We start from the raw sequence: 17,439 nt of genomic DNA on the forward strand, positions 1-17,439 counted from the left end.
AGTCATCAGTGTAAACTTTGGAGGTGTAATCCTTTACTTCAAATCTCAACCCTGCCCCAGGTTAGCTGCAAGACATAGGCATGTGTTAGAATCTCTGTAATCCTCATAGGGAGGTTAATATAATCTCTATTGTAGGATAGAAGATAACATTAGACTCACCTCATAGCATTGTTATGATTAACGAATGAATGTTCTTATAGCAATGTCTGGTGCATAATAAACACCGTATATGCTGAAATATAAATAAAGAAATAGAAAACAATTATGACTCAGGCCACATCAAAATGAATCCTGTGTCTCAAATGAAATCTCTTGGACAAGGAGGTGCTCAAGAAATGGTCCACAATGGTGACAGTACTAGGGTGGCATGAGGTGGTAGCCCAGAACTTCAGGGACCTACTGAGATTTGGCCCTAATATATTTAGGTCTTGGTTTCTGGAATATGAAGTATCTGCCTAAGAATGAAGACTACGAGTCAATACATCAGAGGGGAGAAGCAACTGGGAAAATTTTCAAGGTAATGGAATAAAATGGTTATTTGTCTCACACAGTACAATCACCTTGGATGTGTCAAATTTTAAGGAGGTAAAAAAAGAATCATCTGGTTTATCCAAATACTGTTTAATCCCAGTTTATCTGAGTTTTTCGATCTCAAGAACGATGTCCAATTCCTGTTTGTATCCCCTTGTTCAGCAATGTTGGGAGGGTTCTGCCCCACTTATTCACTAGAGGACCCGGGTGATGGGACTTTACTATTGTCAACACATGGCTTCCAAAGCCTCTCTGATCTTACCAGCAAATGAGTAGGAGACAGAGGTTCATGTGAAGGTATCATAAAGTAGAATTCATAAAATTTTAATGATTCAGCTTGCTGAGTTTTCGGTAATTGTATACCGTTGCATAACCACTGCGACAATCAAAATATAGACATTTCCAACATCCTAGAAAGTTCCTGGTGCCCCTTTATATCTGGTCCCTTCTCTTGACCCTTAGCCCCAGGCAACTTTCTGTTAATAAAGATAAATTGTGCCTGTTCTTCAATTCCACATAAGTGGAATAAAATCTGTATTATTTGGTGGCATGCTTCCTTTGCTCAGCATAACTCATTTTGATGACTGTATTGGCAGTTCACTTCTTTCTATTTCTGAGCAGTGTCTCATTGTATGGATATCTCATGATTTGCTAATCCATTCTTCAGTCGATGAACATTTGAATGAGTTCCACTTTTTACTTATTACAAAGATTACTGCTATGATTTGCATATGTCTTTATGTGTACATATATGTTCATTTCTCTTGTGTAAAATACCCCAGAGTGGGACCATTGGGTCATATAGTAAGTGGATATTTGTAAGACATTGCTGTAGTGTTTACTAAAATGGAGGTGCTATCTTGAATTCCCACCAGTAATGTTTGAGACTTCAAGTTGTTCCCCGTCCTTACCAATACTTAGAACTTTTAGTGTTTTTAATTTTAACCATTCTAGTGGGTAGAATCTTGGTTTTAGTTTCATGGTCCTAACAACTAGTGGTTGAGCATATTTTCACATGCTTTTTGACTATTTGTATGTTTGGTTTTTTTGTGCGTGTGAATTATCACTTCAAATCTTTTGCCAATTTAAAAAATCAGGTTGTCTCCTTGCTACTGAGTTGTAGGAGTTCCTTATATATTCTGGATACAAGAATAGAGTGTACTCCTCATTATCCAGTACTTTCCAATATCTTTAGATAGCTGCTAAATATTCAGACTTGATAGTTGTTTAGGAGGAAGGGGGAAGGCGAGGCCCTGTAGCAGCTTCTTCTCTCATTACAAGAAGTAGACACTATGAAGGAGATTTGAAGGACCGGGACTGGAATGGAATTTCATTGATTCTGTTTGCATTCTGTTGCTGGAATCAGTCACGTGATAACACCTAACTCCAACAAGCCTGGAAAATGTGTTCCATCTGTGTACTTATAGGATGGTGAGTCCTAGAGAAGAACAGGTTGGATGATCCACTAGCAGGAACTGCTGCAGGGGATTGGGTAAGAACATAATGTAGCAGGAGTTCTAGCCTAGGAGCATGGTAAGATTATTTCTATATCCTTTCCACAATAAATCATCATGTCATATACTAGCAACCTATGGTATACTAAACACTGGGATATAATAACTGAGACTTTTTATTTTTAGTATTAACCAAGTTCCAGACATGTATAGGTTCTATAAATGTTTCTTGATTGGTGAATGGACCTAACTTCCTAGTGTGACCTGAGGAAGACTATCCACATGTTTCACTGCTACTAATGTATGATGGTGGTATCTAATGATGCCTCCCAATCTTGCCAACCCAAGCAGAAGCAGAGTTGTGAGTAATGAGACTGATTGTCAAGCATTCTAGTTGCCCCTAGAGAAAGAATCACTGGAGAAACAGAGCATTATTAATATCCCCCAAACTTCAACAAGCCAGTTTTTCCACTCTGAAATTAATTATTCTTGGATTTCCATTGACCTTCTGGGTGAGATTCCAGTTTACAAGCTGTCCCTTTGGTCTCTGCTATGTATCTATATCAAACTCATGACTATATCTGATCTTTCAAAGTATTTCCTGCCTTGCTACATGTTTTTGCCAGATTTGCTTATAATAGCCATTTGATTTTTCAAATGGATTGGAAATGCTGCCTGTTATCATCTCTCTGAAGTATCTAGACCCAAAATAAGTATAATAATAATAACTAGTGCCTGGTGGGCACTGTTGGAACTCTCTTGTTCCGAAGGCTAGCCAAACTGAAATAGTCCAGAGACATTCAGTAACAATAGCCAATAAGAGAAGTAAAAGAACCAGACAATACAAAGGGGATCTAAGATTCCACAATATTTCATACCTGAATGCTGTCAACACATCCACAAGTAGAGTCCCTCTTACATATTCCAGATAATCAGCTCTCTATCCCTTCAGTACTTATCTATCTCTTTTTGGATAATATGCACACTCCTTGATTGTAGGGCTATTCCTGACCTGGCCAGTGCCCATGCTCCTGCCTCATTACACATCAAGTCCCCCTCATATCCTACTCTCTGATGTTACTGATTAGTTTGCACTTTCCAGAACATGCCATAGTTCCTCACACACTGGTACTCTTATCTATCCCATTCTCTCTGCATAAAGTGAGATATACTTACTAGACTGCTGCTGTGGGCTTTCAATATTCAGCTCAGTGTCCCCGGCATTAGGACTTCCTCAGCCTGGCCCCACAACCCTGCCAGCTGACCTGGTTTCCTAGTGCATCTGAGACCACATTCACCAGAGCATTTCCCAGATTTTCTGTGTCACTGATTTACCTGAATGTGTGACCCACTGACTATCAGCGGCTCAAAGCCACAGATTCTTTCTTATTTGCATAGTTCCTGGCATATTTTAATTAAGCCATAAATGTGAATAAACAAATACATAAATGAATGAATGAATGAATATTTACCCCAGATGCTTCAACTCTACTTTGTTTGACTTATAGTTGAGGTGAGTCTTATAAGTTCGTACAAATAGGCAAAGCACAAAGAGACACTGAGGTAAAGTAACAAGCAATCAATAAAATGCCCACAAGAAAAACAGTCTCAACGAAAATGGTTTCAGAATAAGAGAAAATAAACAATCATCTTTGAACACATTTGCCTTTTTTTATCAAGTACGTACTCTTCAAACACACCCAGAAGAGTCGTCCCTCTTTTTTCTCATCATGGAAAAGTAGTAACAAGTAACTTGTTTAGGATGCTTGCTTTTAAGTCATGTTCACATTATTTTTTTCAGGACATGTTCACAATGATTCTGATTTCAGATGAAGACAATGAGCTACATAGAGAAGTGACTTATCACAAATCCAGTAGCCACTATGTAGACAAACTGAATGTTTATGAACTCTAATTATCAGATTGCTGATTTACATCTTCTCTGCCTATCTAATGTCCTAGAAGTCTCTGTCTGCCTCCTGGAGAATACAGAAACACAAATACTTATTATGTGCATATATTATACATCATCTAATAACTTGGTACATAGATGGTTGGACCAAATTGCTAATGAGGATATAATCATGAGCTTGACTCTAGAATTTATCAGTTATCTTTTTTCTCTCTCTCAGTCTTTTGCCAATTTCTCATCCCGTCAAGTGCCCCTCTCAGTGCCCGTCACCCATTCACCCCCACCCCCTGCCCTCCTCCCCTTCCACCACCCCTAGTTCATTTCCCAGAGTTAGGAGTTTCTCATATTCTGTCTCCCTCCCTGATATTTCCCACACATTTCTTCTCCCTTCCCTTATATTCCCTTTCACTATTATTTATATTCCCCAAATGAATGAGAACATACACTGTTTGTCCTTCTCCGATTGACTTACTCCACTCAGCATAAGAAATTTTGCCAATTTCTAAGTTAAAAACTCCTCTGAAGGGCAGCCCAGGTGGTTCAGTGGTTTAGCGCTGCCTTCAGCCCAGGTGTGATCCTGGAGACCCGGGATCCAGTCCCACATTGGACTCCCTACATGGAGGCTGCTTCTCCCTCTGCCTGTGTCTCTGCCTCTTTCTCTCTCTCTCTCTCTCTCTCTCTGTGTGTGTGTCTCTGCTCTCATGAATAAATAAAAATGTTTTTAAAACTCCTCTGAGACATAAAAGGTTTTTCCATAACCTCCTTTTCCAAATCAATCTCTTTTCTTTTCCAACAGAAAGCATCTGCTACAGGCAAGCCAACCTCCCCCTTTCCCCATCTTCATCTCCACCAATCTCTAATGCACATTACTGCTTCCATACTTGTGCTTAGGAACCACCAGAAAGGCCCATTCTACTTCAGTGCTTATCCTGTCCCATCCTATCCTATCCTATCCTATCCTATCCTATCCTATCCTATCCAGTTTTAAAGACCCAGTCCACCATTCCATGAAGGTGGCTTCCAGAAAAGCCAGCCCCCAGTGATCTAGCCCACCTCTGAGCAAACCACCAAACATATGGTCCATTCCATTTTCTTGGTACTTAATGATGATAATAACATAATGCTTTATTATTTTTCATATCTTAACATTTATTACAGCTTATAATGAAGTCTCCAGTAAATGTTTGTGAAACAAACATTTTTTCTTATGAAAGAATAGTATAATGATTTTATTTAAATTTTCTAATGTCAGACTATGCTTGAAATATCACTGAGAACTGTTTGAGGACCATCACAGGTCCTGAGCCCTGAGCCTACAATACCTAATGGATCAGCAGCCTGGGCGGCTCAGCGGTTTAGCGCCTGCCTTCAGCCCAGGGCCTGATCCTGGAGACCTGGGATCGAGTCCCGCGTCGGGCTCCCGGCATGGAGCCTGCTTCTCCCTCTGCCTGTGTCTCTGCCTCTCTCTCTCTCTCTTTGTGTCTCTCATGAATAAATAAACAAAAATCTTAGAAAAAAATACCTAATGGATGAAGAGGCCTTGCTCCTGATTTAAAAGTGTGCCTCTGATACTAGTGTTTTAATGTGAAGTTTTGATGGTGGAGTTCCAATCTCATGGAAGATACAGAACTTACCCTGCTCTTCTGTAAATTTATCCTTTTTTCCCTATGTCAAATTCCCTACACAGAATGCAAATTTCTTTGGGAACAGAGTGTGTATTTTATTTACTCCTGCATTTCCTCATATTACCAATCTCACATAACACGTTGTACAGAATAAGTGTGTAATCAGTGTTTGTCCATTCATAAATGGCATGCTGCTTGCTACGTACAGCTTCATGCAGTGGGTAAATTAACCGTGGTGTCAAAAGACTTGCACCAAGTCCCTGGTCTGCCACTCTCTAATTTTGAGCAAGTTATGTAACATTATTGTATTTACCCACATAATTAGCATTGCCGGGGCTCTCCATGCCTTTGTATAGATCCAGACAGTATCATCTTCCTTCTGCCTGAAGGACTTCCTTTAATATTTCTTACAGTGAAAGTCTGCTGATGATCAATTCTTTCTGTTTTTATATGTCAAAAAAACATGTCTTCATTTCTGAAAACTGTGTTTGCTGGCTAAAGAATTTTTTTCTCTTTTCAGGGTTTAAAGACATTGTTAAGCTTTCTTATTGCTTGCATTGATAAGAAATCTGCCATCATTCTCGCCTTTGTTCCTCTATATGTAACGTCTGTCTTTTCTTCTGGCTGCTTTTAGGATTTGCCCTTTTTTCAACTTGCCTACATGATCATTAGTGTAATATTTTTTCATGTATCTTGTGCTTGAGATTCATTGAACCTCTGGATTTGTTGATTCATAGTTTGCTCCAAGTTTGGAAAAAATTTGGTAATGTTACTTCAAATGTTTTTCCTCTCCCTCATGCCCTCCCTTGCCAATGTGCAAAAAGGAAGAAAATTCCAGTTACATGTATATCAGGCCACTTGAATCTTCGAACAACTCGCTGATGCCCTACTAATTTCTTTTCCCAGTCATACTATTCTATGCATTTCATTTTGGATAGTTTATATCAATGTCTTCAAATTCCCCAATCTTGGGGTGCCTGGGTGGCTTAGTTGGTTAGGCTTCAGACTCTTGATTTTGGGGTCATGATCTCAGGGTTGTGAGATCAAACCCCAGCTAGGGCTCCCCACTCAGCCAGGAGTCAGATTCCTCCTTCTTCCTCTCCCTCTGCCTGTCCCTGGCTCACACAGGTGTGCTCACTTTTCCTTTCTTTCTCTCTCTCTCTAATAAATAAATAAATCTTCAAATTCACCAGTTATTCTTCTATAAAGTCTAGTCTACTGTTGAGTCCATCCTGTGACTTTTCATCTCACACGTTGTAATTAACATCTCTAGAAAATTGATTTGAGTCTTTTTACATCTTCCATGTCTATATCTGACCTGGTCACTTTTCCATTAGGTCTTTTGAGTATATGGAATACAGTTCTCAGACTTGTTTTAATGTCCCTACCTATAATATTTTTCATCTGTGTCAAGTTCTAGGTTGATTTTCATTAATTGATTTTGCCCTCATTATGAGTCATTGGTTTCTGTTTCTTTGCATGCCTGGTAATTTTTTATTGAATTCTATACATTGCAAGTCTTCCTTTTTGCACATTGGCAATTACTGTTTTTCTACCCAAATTCTCAAGTTGGGGTAAATCCCCAACAGTGCAATTGCTGGGTCGTAGGGCAGGTATATTTTTAACTGTTTGAGGAACCTCCACACAGTTTTCCAGAGTGGCTGCACCAGTTCACATTCCCACCAACAGTGTAAGAGGGTTCCCTTTTCTCCGCATCCTCTCCAACATTTGTTGTTTCCTGCCTTGTTAATTTTCCCCATTCTCACTGGTGTGAGGTGGTATCTCATTGTAGTTTTGATTTGTATTTCCCTGATGGCAAGTGATGCAGAGCATTTTCTCATATGCATGTTGGCCATGTCTATGTCTTCCTCTGTGAGATTTCTGTTCATGTCTTTTGCCCATTTCATGATTGGATTGTTTGTTTCTTTGGTGTTGAGTTTAATAAGTTCTTTATAGATCTTGGAAACTAGCACTTTATCTGATATGTCATTTGCAAATATCTTCTCCCATTCTGTAGGTTGTCTTTGAGTTTTGTTGACTGGCACTGTTGGGGATTTACCCCAAAGATACAAATGCAATGAAACGCCGGGACACCTGCACCCCGATGTTTATAGCAGCAATGGCCACGATAGCCAAACTGTGGAAGGAGCCTCGGTGTCCAACGAAAGATGAATGGATAAAGAAGATGTGGTTTATGTATACAATGGAATATTACTCAGCTATTAGAAATGACAAATACCCACCATTTGCTTCAACATGGATGGAACTGGAGGGTATTATGCTGAGTGAAGTAAGTCAGTCGGAGAAGGACAAACATTATATGTTCTCATTCATTTGGGGAATATAAATAATAGTGAAAGGGAATATAAGGGAAGGGAGAAGAAATGTGTGGGAAATATCAGAAAGGGAGACAGAACGTAAAGACTGCTAACTCTGGGAAAGGAACTAGGGGTGGTAGAAGGGGAGGAGGGCGGGGGGTGGGAGTGAATGGGTGACGGGCACTGGGTGTTATTCTGTATGTTAGTAAATTGAACACCAATAAAAAATAAATTTAAAAAAAAAAAGAAAGATAAAAAAAAAACAAATTCTCAAGTTGATCAGGGATGTGATTAAATTAACTAGGAACAGTTCAATCTTTTTGGGTATGTCTTTTAAGCTTTGTTAGGCTATATCAAAGCAATACTTAGTCTAGAGGTCATTTTTACCTACTATTGAAGCAAGAGCCAGTCTCTTGTGAATTATGAGGGTTTCTGGTCTGGCTGGAAAGAATAGCAGCTGTGTGTGGCCTGTGTGAGCTCTAGAGATTATTTCTTCTAGAGATTATTTCCCGGATTCCAGTAGTTTTTTTACATGCATAAAGTGGTCAGCCTCAGCTGCAATTGCAAAAGACCTTCTCTTCCATATTTCCAGAATTACCAGTTTTAAGCTGGATCCTTTCCACTATTCTCTGTGATGTAACTCCATCTTCTTATCTCAGGGATACCACTGAGCATCACCTAGTTTCCCCATTTTGACCATGGCTTGGAAACTCTCCAGATAGTAAGCAGAGGCAATCATAGGACTTATCTTATGTGCTTCTTATTTCTCAGAGATGACTGTCTTTTGTTCTAACACCAAGTGTCTTGAAAACTAGTGTTTCTTATATTTGTCTTTTGTTTTAGTTGTTTCAGGTAGGGGATAAACTTGGACCCTATTACTCTATCTTGGTCACAAGCAGAAGTCCTGTGCAGCTTCTTTGAGAGCCTCAATTGCTCACCTTTGAAATGGTGTTGATAATATAAGTTTGTTCTACCTTACTGAGTCATCACTATTTTATGAATTGCACAATTCCTACATAAGATATATGACCTTATTTGCAGAGATGAAATGTGCATACAGGTAACTGTGAGAAAGGTAATATTTAGATTGTATCAGTTGGGATCCCTGGGTGGTGCAGCGGTTTGGCGCCTGCCTTTGGCCCAGGGCGCGATCCTGGAGACCCGGGATTGGATCCCACATCGGGCTCCCGGTGCATGGAGCCTGCTTCTCCCTCTGCCTGTGTCTCTGCCTCTCTCTCTCTCTCTCTCTCTGTGACTATCATAAATAAAAAAATAAAATAAAATAAAATAAAATTGTATCAGTTATTTGCACATTAGTGAGAATGGTAAATCCAAGATTTAACTCAAACAGATTCAGAATTGACAGTAGCATTAAAGATAGCAACCCGTTTGCCCCAGGCTTTCTCACTCTGTATAATACAAGAGATTAGGGGTCCTATATAGAAGAGTAAGTCTAGATGAGACTAAATTAATCAATGAATTATTCCAGATTAACCTAAAATACAACAATAAATGTTTCGATCAGAAGTTAAAGAACTGGACCTGGAGCCTGGGTAGAAAACAATACTGCCTCTTCGAAGATTTAAGGTTGGAGAAAGAGTAACTCTCACCTGAATATGTCAGAAGGTGACCTTAGAGGAGAAAAGAGTAATTCCAGGTCATGGATGGGAAGTTGGCTATCTGGAAGAGTAATGAAATTGAAGAACCTGTTAAAGATAGAGATTAATTTCTGCAGTGTAGCCAATGCAAACTGAATAAATGGAGACTTTGAATTTGTAACTCATCTCATATATATATATATATATATATATATATATATATATATATATATGTATTCTGAAATCACCTAGGCAATGTGCTGTAGAAGTATGGACCCCTTGGGCTTGAGAGATGTTGAGGAAGCCTGACCTTGGAGCCCATGGTTTCAGGGTGTAATGCTAAGGTTTTGTAGAGTGCTACAGACTGAATGTTTATGTCTTCCTAAAATTCCATATATTGAAGCTCTAACCCCAAAGGGATGGTATTTGGGGCCTTTGAAGAAGATAATTAGATTTTAAAGAGGTCATGGGGATAGAGCCTCCATATAGGGATTGGTATTCTTACAAGGGGATAAAGTTATCAGAGTGCTGTCTTTCTGCCATGTGAGGACCAGCAAGGAAGAAGCCATCTGTAAACCAGGAATAGGGCTCTTACCAACAATTCAGCCATAATGACACCACAATCTTGGACTTTTACCTTCCAGAACTGTGAGAAACAAATGTTTCAACCATCTAGTCTGTAGTATTTTGTTGGAGCAGCCTGAGTTGACTAAGGCATATATAGGAAAGTGGTTCTGTCCTCTACAGGTGTCTGATTCATTTTGGTGATGACAGGACATGAAATGGAAGAAACTTTCAGCCAGGTATCTATGTAGAGATATCCATTTTGTCTTCAATGTCACTTCCTGTGTACATGGTAAACATTAAGGGAGTGACAGTGCCAGGATCCTCTCCCCACCCAATTCTGCCCAAGACCCTAGTGGCATTGAGGGATCAAACTACACCTTCTCTAGGCATTGGTCACAATGCTTGAGTCTTCAAAGGTGTGTCAGAAGTCTGTACCTCAAGCCACAGAAGATTCTTCTATTTAGACGTAGCGTCTATGTTCTTACACTACATTAACATGAGAGGCTGAGTTCCCTGGTTCTTGCCCCTTGCCTCCCTTCTACTACTCTGCCGGCACTCACCATGATGACACCAGAATCTCTGCCAGCGATGCAGCCAAAGGCCCAGGAGGCACTAGAGTGATGGCCAGCAGGTCCTGCTCTCCCATAGCTCACAATCCAGCTCTTGAACTAGCTGGGGGTTGAGCCGCACCTTGTCCTTCATTTTCTCTTTCATCTCTGGCCTCAGATGTCACACTTGTCAATCACATTCAGAGTCACACCCAATTCTCTCCTCTGTTCAAAACCTACTAATATTACTCAGAGTAATAAATCAAGGTCAGTTCAATGGCCTACAAGGCCATATTCCTTCAGGCCCTTCTTACTTCTCTAATTTTATCTCCTGCTGGTCTTCCTTACTGCACATAATGTATGGTACTCAGGCATCCTTTATCAACTAACCATCCAGGAAATAGATGCTTGAGGAGTTGGGAGGAGAAGGTGAGAGATTCCTCAGGTCCTGCCCATCCTGTCTCATTTGAGCCTTGACTAGGACTACCCAAGAATCTTCTTTGTTTGTTTTAAGGTGAAATTCCCTGGCTAACAAGAGGCAAAGTAGGGAAGGGTCCATTTAATGTTCCTTCTATCCTCTCTGTCTTCTAAAATTTCTTTTTGCTTCACTGCTGCTTAATCTCTCTGTCTAGGTGAAATTTTGTTGTTTTCACTTCACATGATTTCCAAGTTTATTAGTTTTCTATTGCAGCTTAACAGTCATCACAAAATCGGTAGCTTAAAACAATGCACCTTTATTCTCTTGGAGTTGCTGGGTTCCAAAGACAGAAATCAGTTTCATAGGCCTAAAGTCAAGGTGTCAGCATCACTGCTCCTCCCAGAAGCTATAGGGCTGAACCTGTGTCCTTGTCTTTTCTAGTTTCTAGACACCACCTGTATATCTGGCTTGTGGCTCTTCCTCCACTTTCAAAGCACATCATTCCAATTTCTGATTCCATCACCACATGGCCTTCTCTCTCTCCTCTGACTCCCCCTGTATCCCTCCCTGAGGACGTTTTTGATTATATCACACCACCCAGACAATCCAGAACCATCTCCCCCAAAAAAACTCTGTAGCATAATCACATCCCCAAAGTCCTTTCTGCCATGTAAGTTAGGTTGTGGGTATTACTCTGTGGACATCTCTGGGGAGTCATAATTCTGCTTATCAGACCAAGATTTACATTTCTCAATAAATACCAATATCTTGGGCAATTTCTTAGGCAACATAGAATCCTGATTTCTGCCTGTGATCAATAATTATAAAATTTGAAGGGCACCTTGAAGAGACCACTTTTAGGCAACAGGTTTGAGCAATGGAAACCTGAGCAAGGCAGAAGAACCCACAGCAACCACAAGATGAATGCAAATGGGCTCATTAAGCAACCACCTCAAAACGGTCATAGACCCTAACTGACCCTTTACAATCAGGCATACTTCCTAAGATTACTCAAAAAAAAGTTTTGGGGAGGAATTCCATATGTCCCCATACTCCCTCCATCTGCCCTATAACTGTGTCCTCTCACTATTAACTGGTTGCAGTCTCTCCTTTGCTGTCCTGTCCATTGCTTCCTTATGGTATATTCAATAAACTTCTATCACTTTTATTTTGCTTTGCTGAATTCTTTCAACACTGGCACCACCAGTCCCCACCCAATTGGGATGTCCCACATTTGATGAACCCCCCTCTCTGATCAGAGTACCCCACAGGGCTGGCTGCTCAGTTGGCAGAGAATGTGATTCTTGATTTCGGAGTCATGAGTTCAAGCCTCATACTGGAGTAGAGTTTTCTTAAAAAAAAAAAAAAAAAAAAAAAGCTATAACATGAAAGCCTGTTGCACTGTTCCTTCATTTTACATTTTAACAATTTTTTAATTTGAGAGACAGAGAGCAAGCATGGAGGGGAGCAGAGATAGTGGGAGAGAGAGAATCTTTTTTTTTGTTTTTTGTTTTTTGTTTTTTGTTTTGGAGAGAGAGAATCTTAAGCAGATTCCACATTGACTGCAGAGGCCCACACAGGCTGGATCTCACAACCCTGAGATCATGACCTAAGCCAAAACTCAAGAATGAGACACTTAACCAGCTTTGCCACCCAGGTGCCCCTGTATTATTGTTTCTAAGTTGAGTATACTAATTTAGAGAAAGGAAGACTTTTGATTTTATTTTGAAAAATGCAAGGACAACAAAATTAGAAGTTTGACTAGAGACTAAAGGTAATGCTTTAATCATAGCTTTACAACCTATTGTCATGTAACTTTTGGCAAGTCATTTCACTTCTCTAAATTGTAAAGGTAGGCTGAATATTATCTCAGATTTACCATAAAACACAAATAATAGTGGCACCTATATCATAGAATTGTGACGATTTCCTGAGTTACACTTTAAATTAATCAATAAATAATTATATTATCATTATGACTATATTACACTTTGTTACCATTCCTAATCCATGTAAATATGGGCTTCTAGCAAGAGGTTCATGGGATCACAGGAAGCACATGAGTAGGCTGTAAATGGTGTACAAATTCCGAAAACTGTATGAACAATTTAGAAGGTGAGTGGAAAGAGGTTTTGAGACATTGTAGTTAAAAGTAAGGAGACGAAGGCAAAAGAAACAAAAGCAAAAATGAACTATTGGGACTTCATCAAGATAAGAAGCTTTTGCACAGCAAAGGATACAGTCAACAAAACTAAAAGACAACCTACAGAATGGGAGAAGATATTTGCCAATGACGTATCAGATAAAGGGCTAGTTTCCAAGATCTATAAAGAACTTATTAAACTCAACACCAAAGAAACAAACAATCCAATCATGAAATGGGCAAAAGACATGAACAGAAATCTCACAGAGGAAGACCTAGACATGGCCAACATGCACATGAGAAAATGCTCCGCATCACTTGCCATCAGGGAAATACAAATCAAAACCACAATGAGATACCACCTCACACCAGTGGGAATAGGTAAAAGTAACAAGACAGGAAACCACAAATGTTGGAGAGGATGTGGAGAAAAGGGAACCCTCTTACACTGTTGGTGGGAATGTGAACTGGTGCAGCCACTCTGGAAAACTGTGTGGAGGTTCCTCAAAGAGTTAAAAATAGACCTGCCCTACTACCCAGCAATTGCACTGCTGGGTATTTACCCCAAAGATACAAATGCAGTGGACACCTGCACCCCCGGGACACCTGCACCCCGATGTTTCTAGCAGCAATGTCCACAATAGCCAAACTGTGGAAGGAGCCTCGGTGTCCATCGAAAGATGAATGGATAAAGAAGATGTGGTTTGGGATCTCTGGGTGGCGCAGCGGTTTGGCGCCTGCCTTTGGCCCAGGGCGGGATCCTGGAGACCCGGAATCGAATCCCTCGTCGGGCTCCCGGTGCATGGAGCCTGCTTCTTCCCTCTGCCTATGTCTCTGCCTCTCTCCCTCTGTGTGTGACTATCATAAATAAATAAAAATTTTTAAAAAGAGATGTGGTTTATGTATACAATGGAATATTAGCCATTAGAAACGACAAATACCCACCGTTTGCTTCGACGTGGATAGAACTGGAGGGTATTATGCTGAGTGAATAAGTCAATCGGAGAAGGACAAACATTATATGGTCTCATTCATTTGGGGAATATAAATAAAAGTGAAAGGGAATAGAAGGGAAGGGAGAAGAAATGGGTAGGAAATATCAGAAAGGGAGACAGAACATGGAAGACTCCTACCTCAGGGAAACCAACTAGGAGGGGAGGAGGGCGGGGGGGGGTTGTGAATGGGTGATGGGCACTGAGGAGATGAGCACTGGGTGTTACCTATATGTTGGCAAATTGAACACCAATAAAAAATTTATAAAAAAAAAAGAAAAGATTCTGCATGGCATTAAAAAAAAAGTTCTTGTTGAGGAATTCTTGAAGATGTTCTTAAGAAAGAAGGGAACGTGTAGCAATGCTCTCAGGGCGAGAACAGATACTTCTTTTGAGATACGGATCTGCCACCCGCGCAGAGTGGGCTTCTACGGGCTCCCCAGGTGTAGGGAGGGCTTTGGCTGAGACTGAGAACTTCGTCGCTGGAGAATAATAAAGTGGGCGGGAACCGGCTCTGGCGGGAGGACGAGGCGGAGTCACCGAGAGTTTGAGTGTTTCGGTCCAATCAGAAGGACGCTGGAGGCGGCAGGCGCAGAAAGGGGAGAGAAGCGCGGGGGCGGGAGGCCGAGGTCCCGCCCGGAGGCAGCAGCCCGCCTACCTGAGCCACGGCTTCTCCCCAGGTGCTCCTGCCCCGCCGGCGGCCTACCCCGAGGCTGACGCCCGCGATGGCCTTCGCAAATCTGCGGAAAGTGCTCATCAGTGACAGCCTGGACCCTTGCTGCCGGCAGATCCTGCAGGATGGAGGGCTGCAGGTGGTGGAGAAGCAGAACCTGAGCAAAGAGGAGCTGATGGCCGAGCTGCGGGTAAGGCGGGCGGGAGGGAGACGAGAGCCGCCGAGCTCGGCGGCATCCCTGCGGAAACGGCGGGGCCAGCGCGCCCCCGCGCCCCCTGGCCCGGCCCCGGGCAGTCCCGGGCCTCCCGCGTGGGGGTCGGGGGGGGGGAGGAAGGGCGGCTCCACCGGGCCGCGGGCTGCACGCGGGATGCCCGCGCCGCCCCCAGCGCCTCGGCGGCAGTGGCCCCGGCAGCGCGGCGCCGCCTCTCGGCCCGCGGGGACGGGGAGCGCAGAGGCTTCGGCGCGGGGAGCCCGGGGACCGCCACCCTCCGACTAGTCCCGGCTCGGCCTGCGGCTCCAGCTTTCCGTGGGGGGCGCCGGCGGAGCCCCAGCCTGGCCCGTGGCAGCGGGAGGGGCTGCAGCGCAGGCCAGGCGACCGGGCCAGGCCCGCAAGCCCCGCGCCCGCCTCTCGTCTGATGCAAGACCGCCGCGCGCTCCTCCCCGCCCCTTGGCCTCCGGGGAGCTCTCGGGGAAGGGGCGGGCGGGGGCGCCCCGGTCCTAGGACCGCCCCTGCGGCCGCCCCGCCACCCCCGCCCCCCCGGGATCCCGGCTCACTTACCTCCCGCTGGCCCGCCTCCCCGGGGGCCTCGGCCGCGGTCAGGAATGGCCAGCTGGATGAGCCCGACCCACAAGCCCCCGGGAGTCTCTGCGTCGTAGCAAACCTCTCGGGGCCAGCTCGTTGCGCTCAAAGTTGGGCGCAATCTACTTCGGATCTTTCCCTGCTTGTTTGTAAGGGGCCTGTGGGGCTGGCTGCCTCGTGCAGCCTTCGGACGTTTCTTGCGTGAACCTCTGGGCTCTGCTCCTGCACCCAGCACCCCACCTTCCAGCTCCCACGACCCCGCGGCCCCAGCGCACATGCACCTGTTCCATTTTCTCCCTGGAGGGGCCTTGACTGAAAAACGCAGAGGCGGCTGCAGTCGCTTTAGCTGTGCTGGAACCACACGGTGCTGGAAACCCACTGCGCTCCCTTTCTGCCCTGGCACCTGCCGCTGTGTTTCTCCACGAGGCTGCCCTCCTCCCACCCCACCGCAAAAACCCCCGCCGCCGGTGCTGTATCTGGTGACTAGAGAGTACCCTGTACTGTCGCTGTCTTGGAGGAGCGGCTTTGACCCGGCCCCTGCCTTCAAGAGGCTTGTGACCTTCAGGGGGCCTGGCCAGCGTCTCCAGGGTTGAACCAGATGACACAGTAAACAGACAAAGCCCCAAGTGAGCACCCCCAGCAGCCTAGCCTCCCCTCACCCCCCTGCAAAAGTGGAACAAACGGGGCTTAGCCTGAAATGGGTGGGAGACAGGGGCTTGGGATCTGATCCTGAACACGTTGGACTGTAATGGGAGACAGGCACCTCAACTTGTCACCTCCGTCCTCTTTTGTATGGGTAGCTATCATTGCCTTGGCCTCATGGGCAATGGCCAGAATGCAGCTGCAGTGGGCTTCTAGTACCAGCTTCTGACGCCTCCCTCCTGCCAGACAACAGGGTAGGATGAGTGGCCTGCACTTGGGCTTTTGCGTTTCTTGTGGAAATTAGAAATCCTCATGTCTAGATTTGTAAGAGGACGGGTGGGGGGGGGGTGGGGGTGTTAGGCATAGTTGAGAGGAACTGGAGGCCTTCTCCCCTCAGTGGAGGGGTTCCGAGAAGTTTGGGAATTTGGCTGGGTGGCTTCTGGATCTGGAGGCGCAATTTGGGAGGATTATTAAAGGCACTGACATCTCCCTGGCAGGAGATGGGTGTTTGTTGGCTACTGGCTGGCGGCCTCGTTGGGCAGTTTGGGAACCCCGAGCTTCCTGTCTGTCTTTGGAAAACGTTCACGTCAGAATAACCATTGCTCACCTGGAGAGGCCTCGTGTCCCCACTTGTCTTCTTTTCTGGGTGGGGAAGGTGTCCTGAGTTTGTGGCCCCTGCCCTCTCGCCATTAAATCTTTTATATTGACAGACGTTGTAGCTCTCGTTGCCCTGCCAGGCCCCGGCCTCTCTTCCCGCTCCTTGTATTCTGGGCAGGCAACAGTTTGCTCTCACTGACTCCATGGTCGGGAATACCATTACCCCGAATGGTGCTTTTCGACTCCACACAAGTCACAGTACAGTATTGGGAGCGAGGGTTGAATGGGTCATGATTACATTTAAAACAGATAAGAAATATCAGGGGAGCAAGGCAGATAGGCAATCAGTAGTTTATCGGGCAATTTTGTTTCAATTATATGGGCAGGTTTGTGCTGGTCTTGTAGTGTTGTGAGTATAAAATCACAACCTAAACGTATGTTCGTGCTTTCTTTAAAAAAAAAAAAGATTTTATTTCTTTAATTATGGAGACCAGGGAGAGGCAGAGACTAGGCAGAGGGAGAAGACATGGGCAAACTCCATCGAGGATCCTGTGATCATGACCTGAGTGAAAGGCAGACACTCCACGACTGAGTCCCCACTCCCAGGTTGTCCCTATATTTA

General features: G+C 43.8%; 1 protein-coding gene across 1 annotated transcript in view; it reads left to right on the forward strand.

Moving 5' to 3' along the window:
* LOC119877195 (neural Wiskott-Aldrich syndrome protein-like) overlaps positions 1–15,275 on the forward strand; it is a 35,976-nt gene extending 20,701 nt beyond the window's left edge. The window contains exons 2-3 of the mRNA XM_038562410.1: positions 426–517; positions 14,787–15,275. Coding sequence (XP_038418338.1) covers positions 443–517; positions 14,787–15,275 — 564 coding nt within the window. The 5' untranslated portion in view covers positions 426–442. The remainder of the gene's footprint in view (positions 1–425; positions 518–14,786) is intronic.
* Positions 15,276–17,439: the final 2,164 nt, after the last annotated feature.

This window comes from Canis lupus, chromosome 17 (genome assembly GCF_011100685.1).
Source record: "Canis lupus familiaris isolate Mischka breed German Shepherd chromosome 17, alternate assembly UU_Cfam_GSD_1.0, whole genome shotgun sequence".
NCBI lineage: Eukaryota > Metazoa > Chordata > Mammalia > Carnivora > Canidae > Canis > Canis lupus.